Below are 12,411 nucleotides of genomic sequence, written 5' to 3'. Positions count from 1 at the left end.
ACACGTTAGCTGAACATTTCACGATGCAGAGGACACTTCTGCATGCTGGAAAGGAAAGTGACGTCTTAATGTCTCTCATGCTTGTGGTGACTTAATGTGGATTACTTACAGTTTACAGTTGCAAAATGTTGTCATAACACAAAGCAACATATATTCATTACTGTCCATTTAAAGTGAGTACAACTGTGCAGAAGTGAACATTTTAAACCTAACAACTGTTGAAATGTTTGCTGTTTCAGGTGTAAATCTCTGTGGAAAGGGTTTCAAGGTAAAATAAGAAAAGCGAGAGACCCAGGTCACAGGTCATCAACCATAAATACTTTACTTGCTTCCTTAATGGACCTTAAAAGGGATCATAAATACCTTGAAGGTCATCTACCTTAAATTCCTCACTTCCTTCATTGGGTGATAAAAAGGATCATAAATCTCTTGACAGATCAAAGGTCATCAACCTTAAATTCCTCACTTCCTTTCCCAGGGCCATAAAAGGGGCAGGGATTGGGGGTCATACATCACTTGACAGGTCAGATCAAAGGTTACCATCCATAACATTTTGACAGAAGGTGGATTATATCACTCTCTCTCATATGGATTTGAACGTGGAGAGATTGGTGCCGTCTCTCATGTGTTTGCAGATATTTGCTATTTGTGGCTTGTAATGAGTGTGCAGTTGTTGAATCTACAGGTGGCAGGACTGTATCTGGCGCTTTTCCTGGTGGTGTACTTTGAGTCATACCTTGTGGTTTTTCCTTGTTTGGAGGACTCTATTATAGGTATTAGTATGCCACACCACTAGGGGGCAGTAACATGTTAGTGATGGGTCACGTCATCACACAATCAAGTAATGAAGTAGACACAGGTGTGCAACTCACTGTTTGAAATGCAGATGTGCTTCTCACCAAACAAATGTTGAGTGACACTAAAAATATGAAGTATATTATAAGTATTGCATAAGAAGTAACAACGTTAAGGAACTACAACATCGACAAGTGCTGCAAGAAGGAAGAGTCGAGCAACAAAAGATTAATTAAAGGTATGTTGGTCACAAAACATTCATTTACTACAGACAGTGTCGGGATGGAACACATGTTGTTTGACAAGCGCTTTTCTACATGTCAGCTAACAAACATATCTGCTGGAAACATGTCCAGAAAACAGGAAGCAGAGCGAACAAGAACAAAATGAACCAAATAGTGAATGAGACAGATTTTAAATTGAAACTGTGACATAGTGAAGAGAAAAGGGCTCAAACTAAAGTGTCAAGAACAAACTGAACTGTAGAAGATGAAGTGAAGGCAATTGTCCTCTTAATAACTCATAATACCTGACGATAGGAAACAGACTCCCAGTGAACATGTCGTGTATTCAGAACTCTTTGTTTTGTAATGAGTTTGGTTTCTTTTCATACAGCGGTTAGAAAATGTTCTAAGAGACTAATTAGTATAAATAGTATCTTGGAATTATAAGGTCATTAAAATAGAGCAGTGCAGTGTTTCTTTGTTTTTGTTTTTGATTATTATCATAAAAAGTTAGTCCATTATAACCAACCCTTTAATGGTCATATTAATGTTAAGGTATAACATGGAAAAATGATTATTTACTGTAAAAGGCCCCCTGCAGCGATATCGACACATTATGTACTTTTGGACATGCTGGCTAAAAATAGTATTTTATTCATTGTATTTGACTTGATGGAAAATGTTGGACTACAGTCAAAGAACACAAAAGGCCAAACCAGTTTATTATTTAGTTCAACTAAACTGCTGTTACAACAAATTATAAAATCTTAATGATTATTCATATGTAGGCATTGGTCACATGTTCTGTAAAACTGTACAAATCTATGTCATCACAGAAGTATAGTAAAATAAAAAAGAATCATTTATTACCATGAAAAATTATTAAAATATTAATTAACTTGAAGTATATAAACAAGCATCACTCCAACTGCCCACACATGAGCACGCACACGCACACACATACACACACACACACACACACACACACACACACACACACGAACAACATGAGCGGAGGCCGAGTGGAATCTCAGAAATGTAAGTCACGTGCATTAGTAAACATCTGAGCATCTAAATCCTCCCACAATGCAGTTCAACTCCTACGGCGACACGAAGCCATAAATGAAGTGATTCTCTCTGAAACCTTGAGAGTGTTGAGTGTCGTGTCCAAAGTGTTTGAGATTCACAAGATGATTTAAACACAACTTCAGCTCAGCTTAGTCATCATTTGGAAGAAATCGTAGGCTGTCCGTCCTCTCTCAGACACGTTCAGGAGTTTTGGTGACGAGGTCGTGACCTCCGTGTTGTTCATACCTCACATGTCCGATACAACTCTCTCATACAAAGGCCTTTTCCGGTTTCTTCAGCTCTCCCGCTGCCCCGCCATGTGGACCGTCCTTCGCTGCTCCTCCGAAAACCGGCAGCGCTCTTCCTCCTGGTGCGGAGGAGCCGACATGCAGCAGAGCTCCGCCCACCAGGAGCAGCATGCTGGCCCCCCAGCCCAGGTACAGCGCCGGGCCCAGCTCTCTCTTTAGAGGCGCTGCAATATTTGGATCATAGAAGTCCCTGATGATGGCGTAGGCAGTCCAACAGATGGGTATCAAGTAGGCAAGGCCGGCCACGATGAAGAGCAGTCCTGCTATCCTGGCCAGGCGAGCCTTGGACGCTTGGTTGTCGTCACCCATGCAGTGAGTGCACTTGGCCCCCGCCACGCCGAGCATCAGGGCCAGAAGGCAGAGAAGCAGCGACAGAACCGTGAGGCTTCGGGCCACCTGGGCCGACGTGGGCAGGGCCAAGGTGGAGTCATAGGTCTTGCACTGGATGTGGCCCGTGGTCTGAGACAGGCAGTTCATCCACAGTCCCTCCCACAGCACCTGAGCAATCACCAGCTCCCCCCCAACAAAGGCGGATACTCGCCACAGCGGGGCCGCGCACACCAGGGCCCCGCCCACCCCCCCCAGCACGGCCAGCACCACGCCCATCAGCTGGAGACCTGTGGAGGTCATGGTTGCTGAAGAAACTTTAGAAAGCTCTCACCGTCTAAAAGATGCTTCGTTAGCGTCCGGGACTCTTCTTGTCCTTCACTGGATCACCGAGTGGCGTCTTCACCGTGTCTTCTCAGTCATTCAGCACAATGTCCAGCGATGAGGAGTCCTCTTCTTCTCTGTGTCCTTATTTACCACCTATTTACTCTAAAGAGGAAATTACCTTCAACAAATTGACTTCATGTTGTAGAAGAGCATTTTAAATGTACTCACACATAAAGTAAGAATAGAAATAGGTAACTGCACAACAGTTCAAGTTTCTTTTAAGCAATTTACAACTCAATTCCAAATTTCCAGCAAATCTCTGTAAAACTTACTGAATCAGAAGTCGACGGACGTCTGATTATCATCGGAGGGTTTCCAGCTGCTGCAGTAGAGACTTATGATGCTAGTAGTTGGTGTCTTTCTTCTGTTATGACTGGTCAGCTTGTCTCGCTAGATCTCATACACAGAGGTGTAGGAGGAGGGCAGCAGTGTAATACTGCATACCACACACACACACACACACACACACACACACACACACACACACACACACACACACACACACACACACACACACACACACACAAGGCTAATTATGCAGAAAATGAACTGACAGCAGAAGGACACTAAGACACTGTGTTAGAGATGTTGCTGGATGTTGTCATCTCTGGAGATAAAGTGGGCAGATTGAAGCTGGTTAACTTCTGATGAACATGGAGGACCTGACAAGGCCAATAGAAATCAACACTTCTTTTCATATTCTATGTTTTTGTTGACAAAAATGTTCAGGTGATTGCACTGAGCACCTTGCTGTGTAAACCGGTTTGGTTGAGTTGTGGATAAATTATAATTGGTTGGGTTGCCAGTCACTAGATGGCAGTAAAGACACGTTTTCTCATTGACTTTAACGTACATTTGCTTGAGGCACTTCAGCGCTGTGCTCTTTATTTCTCAATGCAGAGACGGACATGCTGCTTGTTTGCAGCCTGGTAGGAGTCTGACAGGACGGAGCTTCCTCACGTTGAGACATCGCCTCCCTACAGACGCTCTCACATAGCTGCTTTCATTTCTTCCAGTCATTTAGGCGACATGTTTCTGACCCTTCTCTTCTCTTCCTTTACTCACGAGCTCCTCCAACGCCCTCTGAAAAACCTGCTATTTAGTAGGAGTACCCAAACACACTGCTGGTTCTGGGAGGATCTAAATACGCCTGACTCAGCTTGAGAAGGACACAAGCATCAACTAAGGTGCAGTTTTAAGAGAGAGAGAGAGAGAGTTACTTACTTACTTTATTAATCCCACAAGGGAATTTTTTTTTTTAATTTTTTTTTTTTTAAACTGCTGATCGTTGCTTTGGAGGCTCCAGATTAAGAGAGAAAAGAAGATCAAAAGTCAAAGATTGAGACATCCAATTCCAAGTTCAAAAAGGTGTATTTGAGAGGGCCATTTCTCTTTGGCTTTTTTAAGCTTCCACTAACTCCTGGTTAGCTGGTTGCTGACTTTGCTCTTTATTACTGAGCTGATGCTGATAGGAGAGAAGACTAAAAAAACGAACTCAAGGTAAAGTCAACATTGGACATTTGTCAGGGAACTAAGTATGACTCCAGATAAGTGATGATGTTTCCAAATCTAAATAAATAAGAAATGTTGGCGAGCATGGTCGTTTCCCTGCTTGCCAATTGGCCATAAATGACAATACATTTTTTTGAAAAGTCAAAATTTCTGTGATTTTGTTACTTATTGTGTGCATATCCCAATATATTATATATTTCTCTATACTACATCATTACAGTCATTACACATAATGTGCGTGTCAGTGTGAACGGTATGCGTGTGTACTTTGTAAATATAGTGTAGTTCTGAGTGGTTTTATATTTATTCTTTTAAATTCTATTTTAATTCAATTTCTTTGTCTCATTTATACACATTTCTCAAACAGCTACATTGTGGAATCATGTGTGGTGTCATATTAAGAACAGTGAATGTTGATCATCAATGAACAGGACATATAAGTAGAAATGTTAGTCAGGTTTCTGTCTACAATAAGAAAAAGCAAATGATTGCAATCTCATTTAAAAATGCAGGACAAAACTGAGATTATGGTGTCAGCTGTTTTAACATGGGAAGTGTGTATTTAAGCCATTCAAATAATGTTTTGAATCCCATAGCAACAGCCTTCTGAAAGTTTTAGTTTCATTTTCAGGGAAACAAAGACTTTCATTTCACTGGAAAGCACAAAGGTGGGGCAACAGAGGAGGAGGAGGGGGAAGAGGAAGGGGGAGGGATGGAGGGAGGGAGGGATAAATAGCACACACAAGTACAGAATACTTGTAAGAACAACTAAGAGATGAGCTCAGACACATTTTGTGTTTTAAAGGCCCGTTTGATCCTGTTTCCTGCGACTTCTTTCTTTCTACAACAAGATGGGTTTAACCTCAGCTGAAGGTCAGTATCTTTACTTACATGCAGTATGTGTACACTTTTTACATGAATTTAAACCCACTTAGAACAAGAGCTGAACTGTTTTACTCTTTGTCTGCAGAGTCCTGCTCTCCAGTGATTAAGGACCTGAGGATCATCCTGCTGGGGAAGACTGGATCAGGAAAGAGCGCAACAGGGAATACCATCCTGGGATGGAGGGCTTTTGAAGAAGAGATGTCTGTATCTTCCGTGACAAAGACATGTCGAAGACAAACCGGACACTTTGATGAAAGAACTGTGAGTGTCATTGACAGCCCTGGTGTCTTTGACACATCGATGGAGGGACAGGAGGTCCAAAGGGAGATGGGGAATTGCATCATGATGTCTGTCCCAGGACCCCATATATTCCTACTAGTGGTGAGGCTGGACAATCGCTTCACACACGAGGAGAGGAATACTGTCAAATGGATCGAGCAAAACTTTGGTGAGGAAGCCTACAAGTATACAGCAGTGCTTTTCACGAGGGGGGATATGCTCCAGAAAACACCCATTGAGAAGTATATAGACAAAAGTCCTCCCCTGAGGAAGCTCATTAGTGAATGTAAAGCTGGCTACTTTGTGTTTGACAACACATGCAAGACAAATCGCACTCAGGTGGCCGATCTGTTGGAAAAGATTGACCAAACGGTGCAACTGAACGGGAGCCATTATACCAGCAGCATATACGAAGACGCCCAGAGGGTGTTGAACAGCGAAAACTGGTGGCGCAAGTGTGGAGACACTCTGAACTCTACAGGTAATTATTTGATGGTGGTGGCAGCAGCAGCAGCAGTCCCTGCAGCGGGCGCTGCTGTGGTGGCGGACGAAGCAGTGGTTGCATACATCGGCCCATCTCTACTGATGGCAGGTGCCAGCATTGCTAAAACCATCGGGAGGTGGATCCAACCCAAAAAAAACAACAGCTGAGTCATCTCCAGCCATTGAGAAGCCAACTAGGTATTTCTTCATTGCATTAGTAAATCATTAGTTTTAGTCACACCTTTCATGCTTTAAATGATAACCTATGAAGCTCATCCTGTTCATAACCTGAACAGGGTCATGGGGGGGCGGAGCCTATCCCAGTTCACATTGGGTGAAGGCAGGGTTCACCCTGGGCAGATTGCCAGTCCACCACAGGGCCACATAGAGACAGACGGAAACAAAGACCATTCATGCTCTCATGGTAAATAAATAATATGTTGAGTTGCTGTATATCTTTATTGTTAAGATCATTTGTATGGAAACTGCTAATGTAACTTTTTTAATAAGAATAAAGTTATTATTGTGTTAAATGTGTTATTTTAATTGGTGTCAAAATCTTTATCAAAATCCCAAATATGAAAGCAACAATTCCAACTAAAGCTGGTGGGACTTCGCGTTGTTGCTAAACCCAGAAAGGATTCAGTAGAGTTACTACATTAATATTGTATCTACATGCAGTCTACATTAATATTGTATCTACATGCAGTCAACACTAATATTGTATCTACATACAGTCTACATTAATATTGTATCTACATGCAGTCTACATTAATATTGTATCTATATGCAGTCTACATTAATATTGTATCTACATGCAGTCTACACTAATATTGTATCTACATGCAGTCTACATTAATATTGTATCTACATGCAGTCTACACTAATATTGTATCTACATGCAGTCAACACTAATATTGTATCTACATACAGTCTACATTAATATTGTATCTATATGCAGTCTACATTAATATTGTATCTACATGCAGTCTACACTAATATTGTATCTATATGCAGTCTACATTAATATTGTATCTACATGCAGTCTACATTAATATTGTATCTACATGCAGTCTACACTAATATTGTATCTACATGCAGTCAACACTAATATTGTATCTACATGCAGTCTACATTAATATTGTATCTATATGCAGTCTACATTAATATTGTATCTACATGCAGTCTACACTAATATTGTATCTATATGCAGTCTACATTAATATTGTATCTATATGCAGTCTACACTAATATTGTATCTACATGCAGTCTACATTAATATTGTATCTACATGCAGTCTTCATTAATATTGTATCTACATGCAGTCTACATTAATATTGTATCTACATGCAGTCTACACTAATATTGTATCTATATGCAGTCTACATTAATATTGTATCTATATGCAGTCTACACTAATATTGTATCTACATGTAGTCTTCATTAATATTGTATCTACATGCAGTCTACATTAATATTGTATCTATATGCAGTCTACACTAATATTGTATCTACATGCAGTCTACATTAATATTGTATTTATATGCAGTCTACACTAATATTGTATCTACATGTAGTCTTCATTAATATTGTATCTACATGCAGTCTACATTAATATTGTATCCATATGCAGTCTTCACTAGATTTCATGACCCAACTTGACTGGTTCGTGGCGGAATACAACTGCAAGGTGGAAATTGTAGTTTCTTTGAATGTAATGATGTAAAGATTTTAACTTAAGGTTAATCCATATAAAACATAAATATCAAGACACAACAAATGGCTTCTTGTAGGTTCCTCAGCGATTGTAAATGAACTGATTCCATTTCCTTATACAGTCTGCTGTAAACACGAAGATTTAGCCCGTAAATAGTCATTTTGTTGTAGTTGTTAATCTCACTTTCTAACCTTTTACCACAACTGAAAATATCAGCCCTCTGGTGTTTGAACCTCCTTTTTACAAAATTGAACAGTTTATTGATCTATAATTGTAGAGTTTGTAGAGAAAGGTGTTTCAGCTTCAGGATGTTTTGTTTTACATTTCTACTAAAGTTTCTGGTTAGCAGTTCAAGGCCTTCCGTGGTCACTTTGCTGGAGCTGCTATGTGCTGACAGTCCGATTAGCAGTCTGGTGAGGGGTTGCCCTGTTTCCGCCAATGTGATCAGTCAGTGGATGTTTGCCATTGTTTCCCATTTCCTTTTAGGGAAATGGACTCATAATGTTACTAATAATAGAGGAAGGGAAACAGAACATCATAGTTTGAATAAGGCACAGTAATTCATCTGGGCAGATCTTTTATTTCAGCAATTCAGCAATTAAGTTATGAAAGCATGAACTGTGGAAAAAAAATTATTTACAGAATTTAAGTTCTAATATTATTTATTAAGATTCAAACTGTCAGGAGCCACAAATATATTTGTTCAAGTACAACACATTCATATTTAGGCTTCAAACCATAAATGAGTGGAAAAAAATTAAAGTTTTGCATGTCATACCGTTTATTTGCTATCTGCATTAAATTCACATACTTCTGTTATTGCAACATTAAAGTCCAAACTTAATCATTTTAGGAGCAGAATGCAGAAAAGGCCAACACACATCATTCACTGATTAGTTCTGAACAGTATGAATATTTCTACTGTGTATTCAGTGTCACAAACTGCAGCTGCATAAACATGTCCAACATTAGTTTCTGCCTATTTATACTGGAACGTTTGCTTTAGCTTTGCATTTTATGCCCTTCCATATAGAAATGGCAGCTAGGCCACATAACACTCCCAGAACGAGTGCCGGAGCTCCGAGAGCCAGAGCCACCGTGGTGTCGGCTCCCACCGCGATCACCATGCTGGCCAGCACCAACACAACAGCAGCAGCCGAGGCCACGCAGATGTTCTTTCTTCGAACCTTCTTCTCCTTTTCTCGCTCTTTCTCTTGCTTCTCCCTCTCTGCATCCCACATTTTTCTCTCCTCCTCTTTCTTCTCTTCCTCTTCCTGTATCTTCCTCTCCTCCTCCTCTCTCAGCTTACTTTGGGCTTTCTCATACATCTCATTTGTGTAGTGCTTCCCCCCGTTATCCTTCACCATGTCTTTGATCATGGCGATCAGCTCTTTGGCCTGTACGCGGTCATCGGTGTCGTTGTTGTTGAAGGCGTGATATCTGCGTCCAAATGTAATGGACAGTCTCCGAAGCTCCTTGCACTCCTTCAGAGCATTGTCAGCTTTGGCTTGATCTTTACATGTAAACAGCATGATAGTGTACATGGAGGCATCGTCTCCAAAGTTATCCTGGATCCACTTCACAGCGTTTCTTTCCTCCTCTGTGAACCTTACGCCGAGCCGGATCACTAGCAGGAAGGCGTGAGGCCCGGGCACTGACATCGTGACGCACTCTTCTATTCTGTTTTTTAATTCTTCCTCTGTGATGGCGGTGTCAAACAGACCCGGAGTGTCAATCACCTGGACCGCAGTCCCGTCCACTTCCCCGCTCTGTATCTCACAGTGTTTGGTCACTGACACGGGGCTCGGGTCCTCTTTGAAGGCGCTTCTTCCCAGGATGGTGTTTCCTGTTGCACTCTTCCCTGATCCAGTCTTGCCCACCAGGACGATCCTCAAGCCTCCAGACAAATCTAGAGCTGTGGCATACAACAGAGGGTGAATGAATACACAAAGCAAAAGTCAGTCTTTTCTTTCTTTAACCTGATGGTCTGAAGTGGGTGCTTTTATTTGTTGGTTCTTGGATCACCCGAAATGAAAAGCTTCTTTGGCTGGTGTAGATCCTCCTCTAGTCCGTCTTGCTTATCTTTAACCATGTTTTTGATCAATACTGACATGCGCACATGTTTCTTATATTGTGCACACATGAGTACACTTTGCACACACACTCTATACCACTGACGGACAGCTGTTTGCAGAAGGTGCAGAGCAAAGAAGAGCAGCACATGTTCATTTGAGGAGGTAACTCGTACTGCACCAAGAACGATTCTATAGTATTTGTACTTTATTTGATGACATATTATCATTTGATGCCACTATATTTCCTCTTGTCCACTAGTCTGCTACATTCATGTGACGGCTTTAGTTGCTTTTAAAAAGATTTGACTTGATGGATAATATAACAAACTTTTAAAGTACAACACGTTGTCAATCATTAAACCAGTGGTTTCCAACTTTTGGCTTGTGACATCTTACAAAAAGCAACGTGTTGTCGGGGTCGCATTTCCAATTTTTGTGTTTTGAACAGCTCCACCAAATAGTGATTTTCCCTGCTAAACTACTCATAGTTTCATTTCAATAGATGTTCAAATGATCCAGTATCTCAACAAAAATCAAAGATTAGCGGAAAAGTCCCAAAACTCAAAAACAGATTATCATCATATTGTTTTTTTTTTTTTTTAACTGAATATAAAGTTGTTCAAAGTGTCTTTACCTTCAGCAGCTACAACAGTAACATACTGTAATAATCCAATGATGTCATATAGAAAAATATATCAGCCACAGGCACCAAAACAGTACTGCTGCTCATATTTATGTCCTTTTACTTGTATTTTCTTTCCATGAATTGAATATTTTTAACATTGTTCCATTGGTACTTTTACTCAAATAAAGGATCAGAATAGTTCTTCCATCAATGTGTCAATTAAGGCAACAATAAAGATGACTAAAAGCGAGCAAATGTAAACCATGGATATCTTCAGAAAGCTCAATTCATTGCAGCCACTTAATTTTCCTCTTTGCATTTCTAAACCATAGAAATTTGTATATTTGTAAATCTTCCCAAAGCCGAGAACAAGTAGTTCTGTTTGTGACTTTAGCCGCCAAAACCTTTTGGGCTCGTGCTCATGGGGCCAGACATTTTCATTCAAACGAGTGGGTGCCATTTTGCAGTCTTGTGAATTGCTCAATTTAAATAATATTATAAAAACCTGCAGTAAGTAAATATATTCAAAGTATACGCGCGACCTCAAGAATGCACATTGTGTTCTGGCTTAGTAATATCATTTTGGCAGCTGTAATCTCTCAGGAAGTGGGTTCATTCATCTGGGAGAGTTGCAGAACCCAAAATCTATTTTTTATAAATCTTTATTATTTATTTACAACCACAGATTCTTTTGTGTTTTTTCTCATAACAGCTAAAAACAAGAGTAGTGAGATGAATAAACACCAGACAAAGAGATTTTTCTCAACATGGTGACCCCAAATTTATTACTGATCTAAAAGCAACAGTGAAGTATACTGAATAATAGTTTTAAATAATAATTAATAAAAACAGTTTTACTAATCAAACTTTATCCTTAGAAAGTGGTTTAAAAATTCTTGAGATGTCATGAGAAATGAGACAATGAAGGAGCATACCGTCAAAGTTATTGAGACCACACCCATCAGACCGAGGTAGAGTTTTCTGCTTCTTTTCTCGGAGTGGTATTGCTGTGACATGAAAATGATACCATTGAGACACAAAAGAAAATAGACTATTAAATACAGGAATTATCATCAATGTCTACATTTTTTTTCCCATTTTCGCTGTGCTCATTTCAGTGCCACATTATCACAGTTAAATCCTACAGTAATCAAAGCATCAATGCTGCTCTGCGTTTCTATGAAGTCAGATTTTCCTACCTTCAGCCATCATCGTGGATCTACCTTCTCCAGGTCCCAGGTAACCCAATGTGTTCCTCCAGACCTGAGTTGTGAACTTAAACAAGCTCTGTGATTCGACTCACATCAGATATCTGGGAAACTTCTGGAAGCCCGTGCACAAGGGGCTTCCTATTTCCTTGTATTGTCTTTGGTTTACATGTGAAAATGTGAATCCCCGCAGAGGTTGTGCCGGTTCTCTGAATATACTCAACAGGTTTGTGTATGGGCCGGCCGGCCGGTAGCTTTTAGTAAGTGTAACGACAAGATGAGGACATTATTCAAGCTCTTTAGCTGATCACATTTGGTTATCTTTACTACGACCATGTAACAAGGTCTGTTTGTTTACAAAGGGGGGAGACAAGAAAACCTCTGGAGTGCATCACATCCTTCTATTGTGAAAATCTCCTCCTATTGAAACCAAGTGATTTTACATACAAACTAGAAGTACCATACACCCCCGCAAAGCAGTCATAGAAAAGACTGAAGGAATCTGTATGTGTTCACAT

General features: G+C 40.3%; 2 protein-coding genes and 1 pseudogene across 4 annotated transcripts; 1 reads left to right on the top strand and 2 right to left on the bottom strand.

Annotated features, from left to right (window-relative positions):
• Nucleotides 1-1,736: 1,736 nt before the first annotated feature.
• LOC138614525 (claudin-9-like) lies at nt 1,737-3,466 on the bottom strand (annotated as a pseudogene).
• An 898-nt stretch (nt 3,467-4,364) lies between these two features.
• On the top strand, nt 4,365-6,461 carry LOC138614526 (GTPase IMAP family member 9-like). Of its 2 annotated transcripts, XM_069688026.1 has the most exons (3): nt 4,365-4,609; nt 5,427-5,494; nt 5,592-6,461. In XM_069688026.1, the coding sequence occupies exons 2-3, from the start codon at nt 5,473-5,475 to the stop codon at nt 6,434-6,436; spliced, it is 867 nt and encodes a 288-aa protein (XP_069544127.1). In that variant the 5' UTR covers nt 4,365-4,609; nt 5,427-5,472; the 3' UTR covers nt 6,437-6,461. The 2 variants fall into 2 exon arrangements, with proteins under 2 accessions (XP_069544127.1, XP_069544126.1); XM_069688025.1 differs by lacking the exon at nt 4,365-4,609 and having other exon boundaries at nt 5,384-5,494.
• Nucleotides 6,462-8,559: 2,098 nt separating this feature from the next.
• On the bottom strand, nt 8,560-12,375 carry LOC138614529 (GTPase IMAP family member 4-like). 2 transcript variants are annotated; one of them, XM_069688032.1, is made up of 3 exons: nt 11,885-12,375; nt 11,621-11,692; nt 8,560-9,900 (listed from the first exon to the last, which is right to left on the bottom strand). In XM_069688032.1, exons 1-3 carry the CDS (start codon nt 11,895-11,897, stop codon nt 8,969-8,971), a joined length of 1,017 nt encoding a protein of 338 aa, XP_069544133.1. In that variant the 5' UTR covers nt 11,898-12,375; the 3' UTR covers nt 8,560-8,968. The 2 variants fall into 2 exon arrangements, with proteins under 2 accessions (XP_069544133.1, XP_069544131.1); XM_069688030.1 differs by having other exon boundaries at nt 11,621-12,375.
• Between the last annotated feature and the right edge of the window lie 36 nt (nt 12,376-12,411).

The sequence above is a fragment of the Brachyistius frenatus genome, unplaced genomic scaffold, assembly GCF_029030835.1.
Source record: "Brachyistius frenatus isolate BFR_SWC_R1_liver_20210118 unplaced genomic scaffold, ASM2903083v1 Contig_516, whole genome shotgun sequence".
NCBI classification, from domain to species: domain Eukaryota; kingdom Metazoa; phylum Chordata; class Actinopteri; family Embiotocidae; genus Brachyistius; species Brachyistius frenatus.
The sequence above is the reverse complement of the archived record's forward strand: the minus strand, read 5'-3'. Positions and strand labels throughout refer to the sequence as shown.

Coding starts and splice junctions, on each gene's coding strand:
- LOC138614526 (XM_069688026.1), top strand. CDS start 5,473: ATGGGTTTAACCTCAGCTGAAG. Junction 5,495..5,591: donor GGGTTTAACCTCAGCTGAAG/GTCAGTATCTTT, acceptor CTTTGTCTGCAG/AGTCCTGCTCTCCAGTGATT.
- LOC138614529 (XM_069688030.1), bottom strand. CDS start 11,759: ATGATAATTCCTGTATTTAATAGTCTATTTTCTTTTGTGTCTCAATGG. Junction 9,901..11,620: donor TGGTCTCAATAACTTTGACG/GTATGCTCCTTC, acceptor TGTATGCCACAG/CTCTAGATTTGTCTGGAGGC.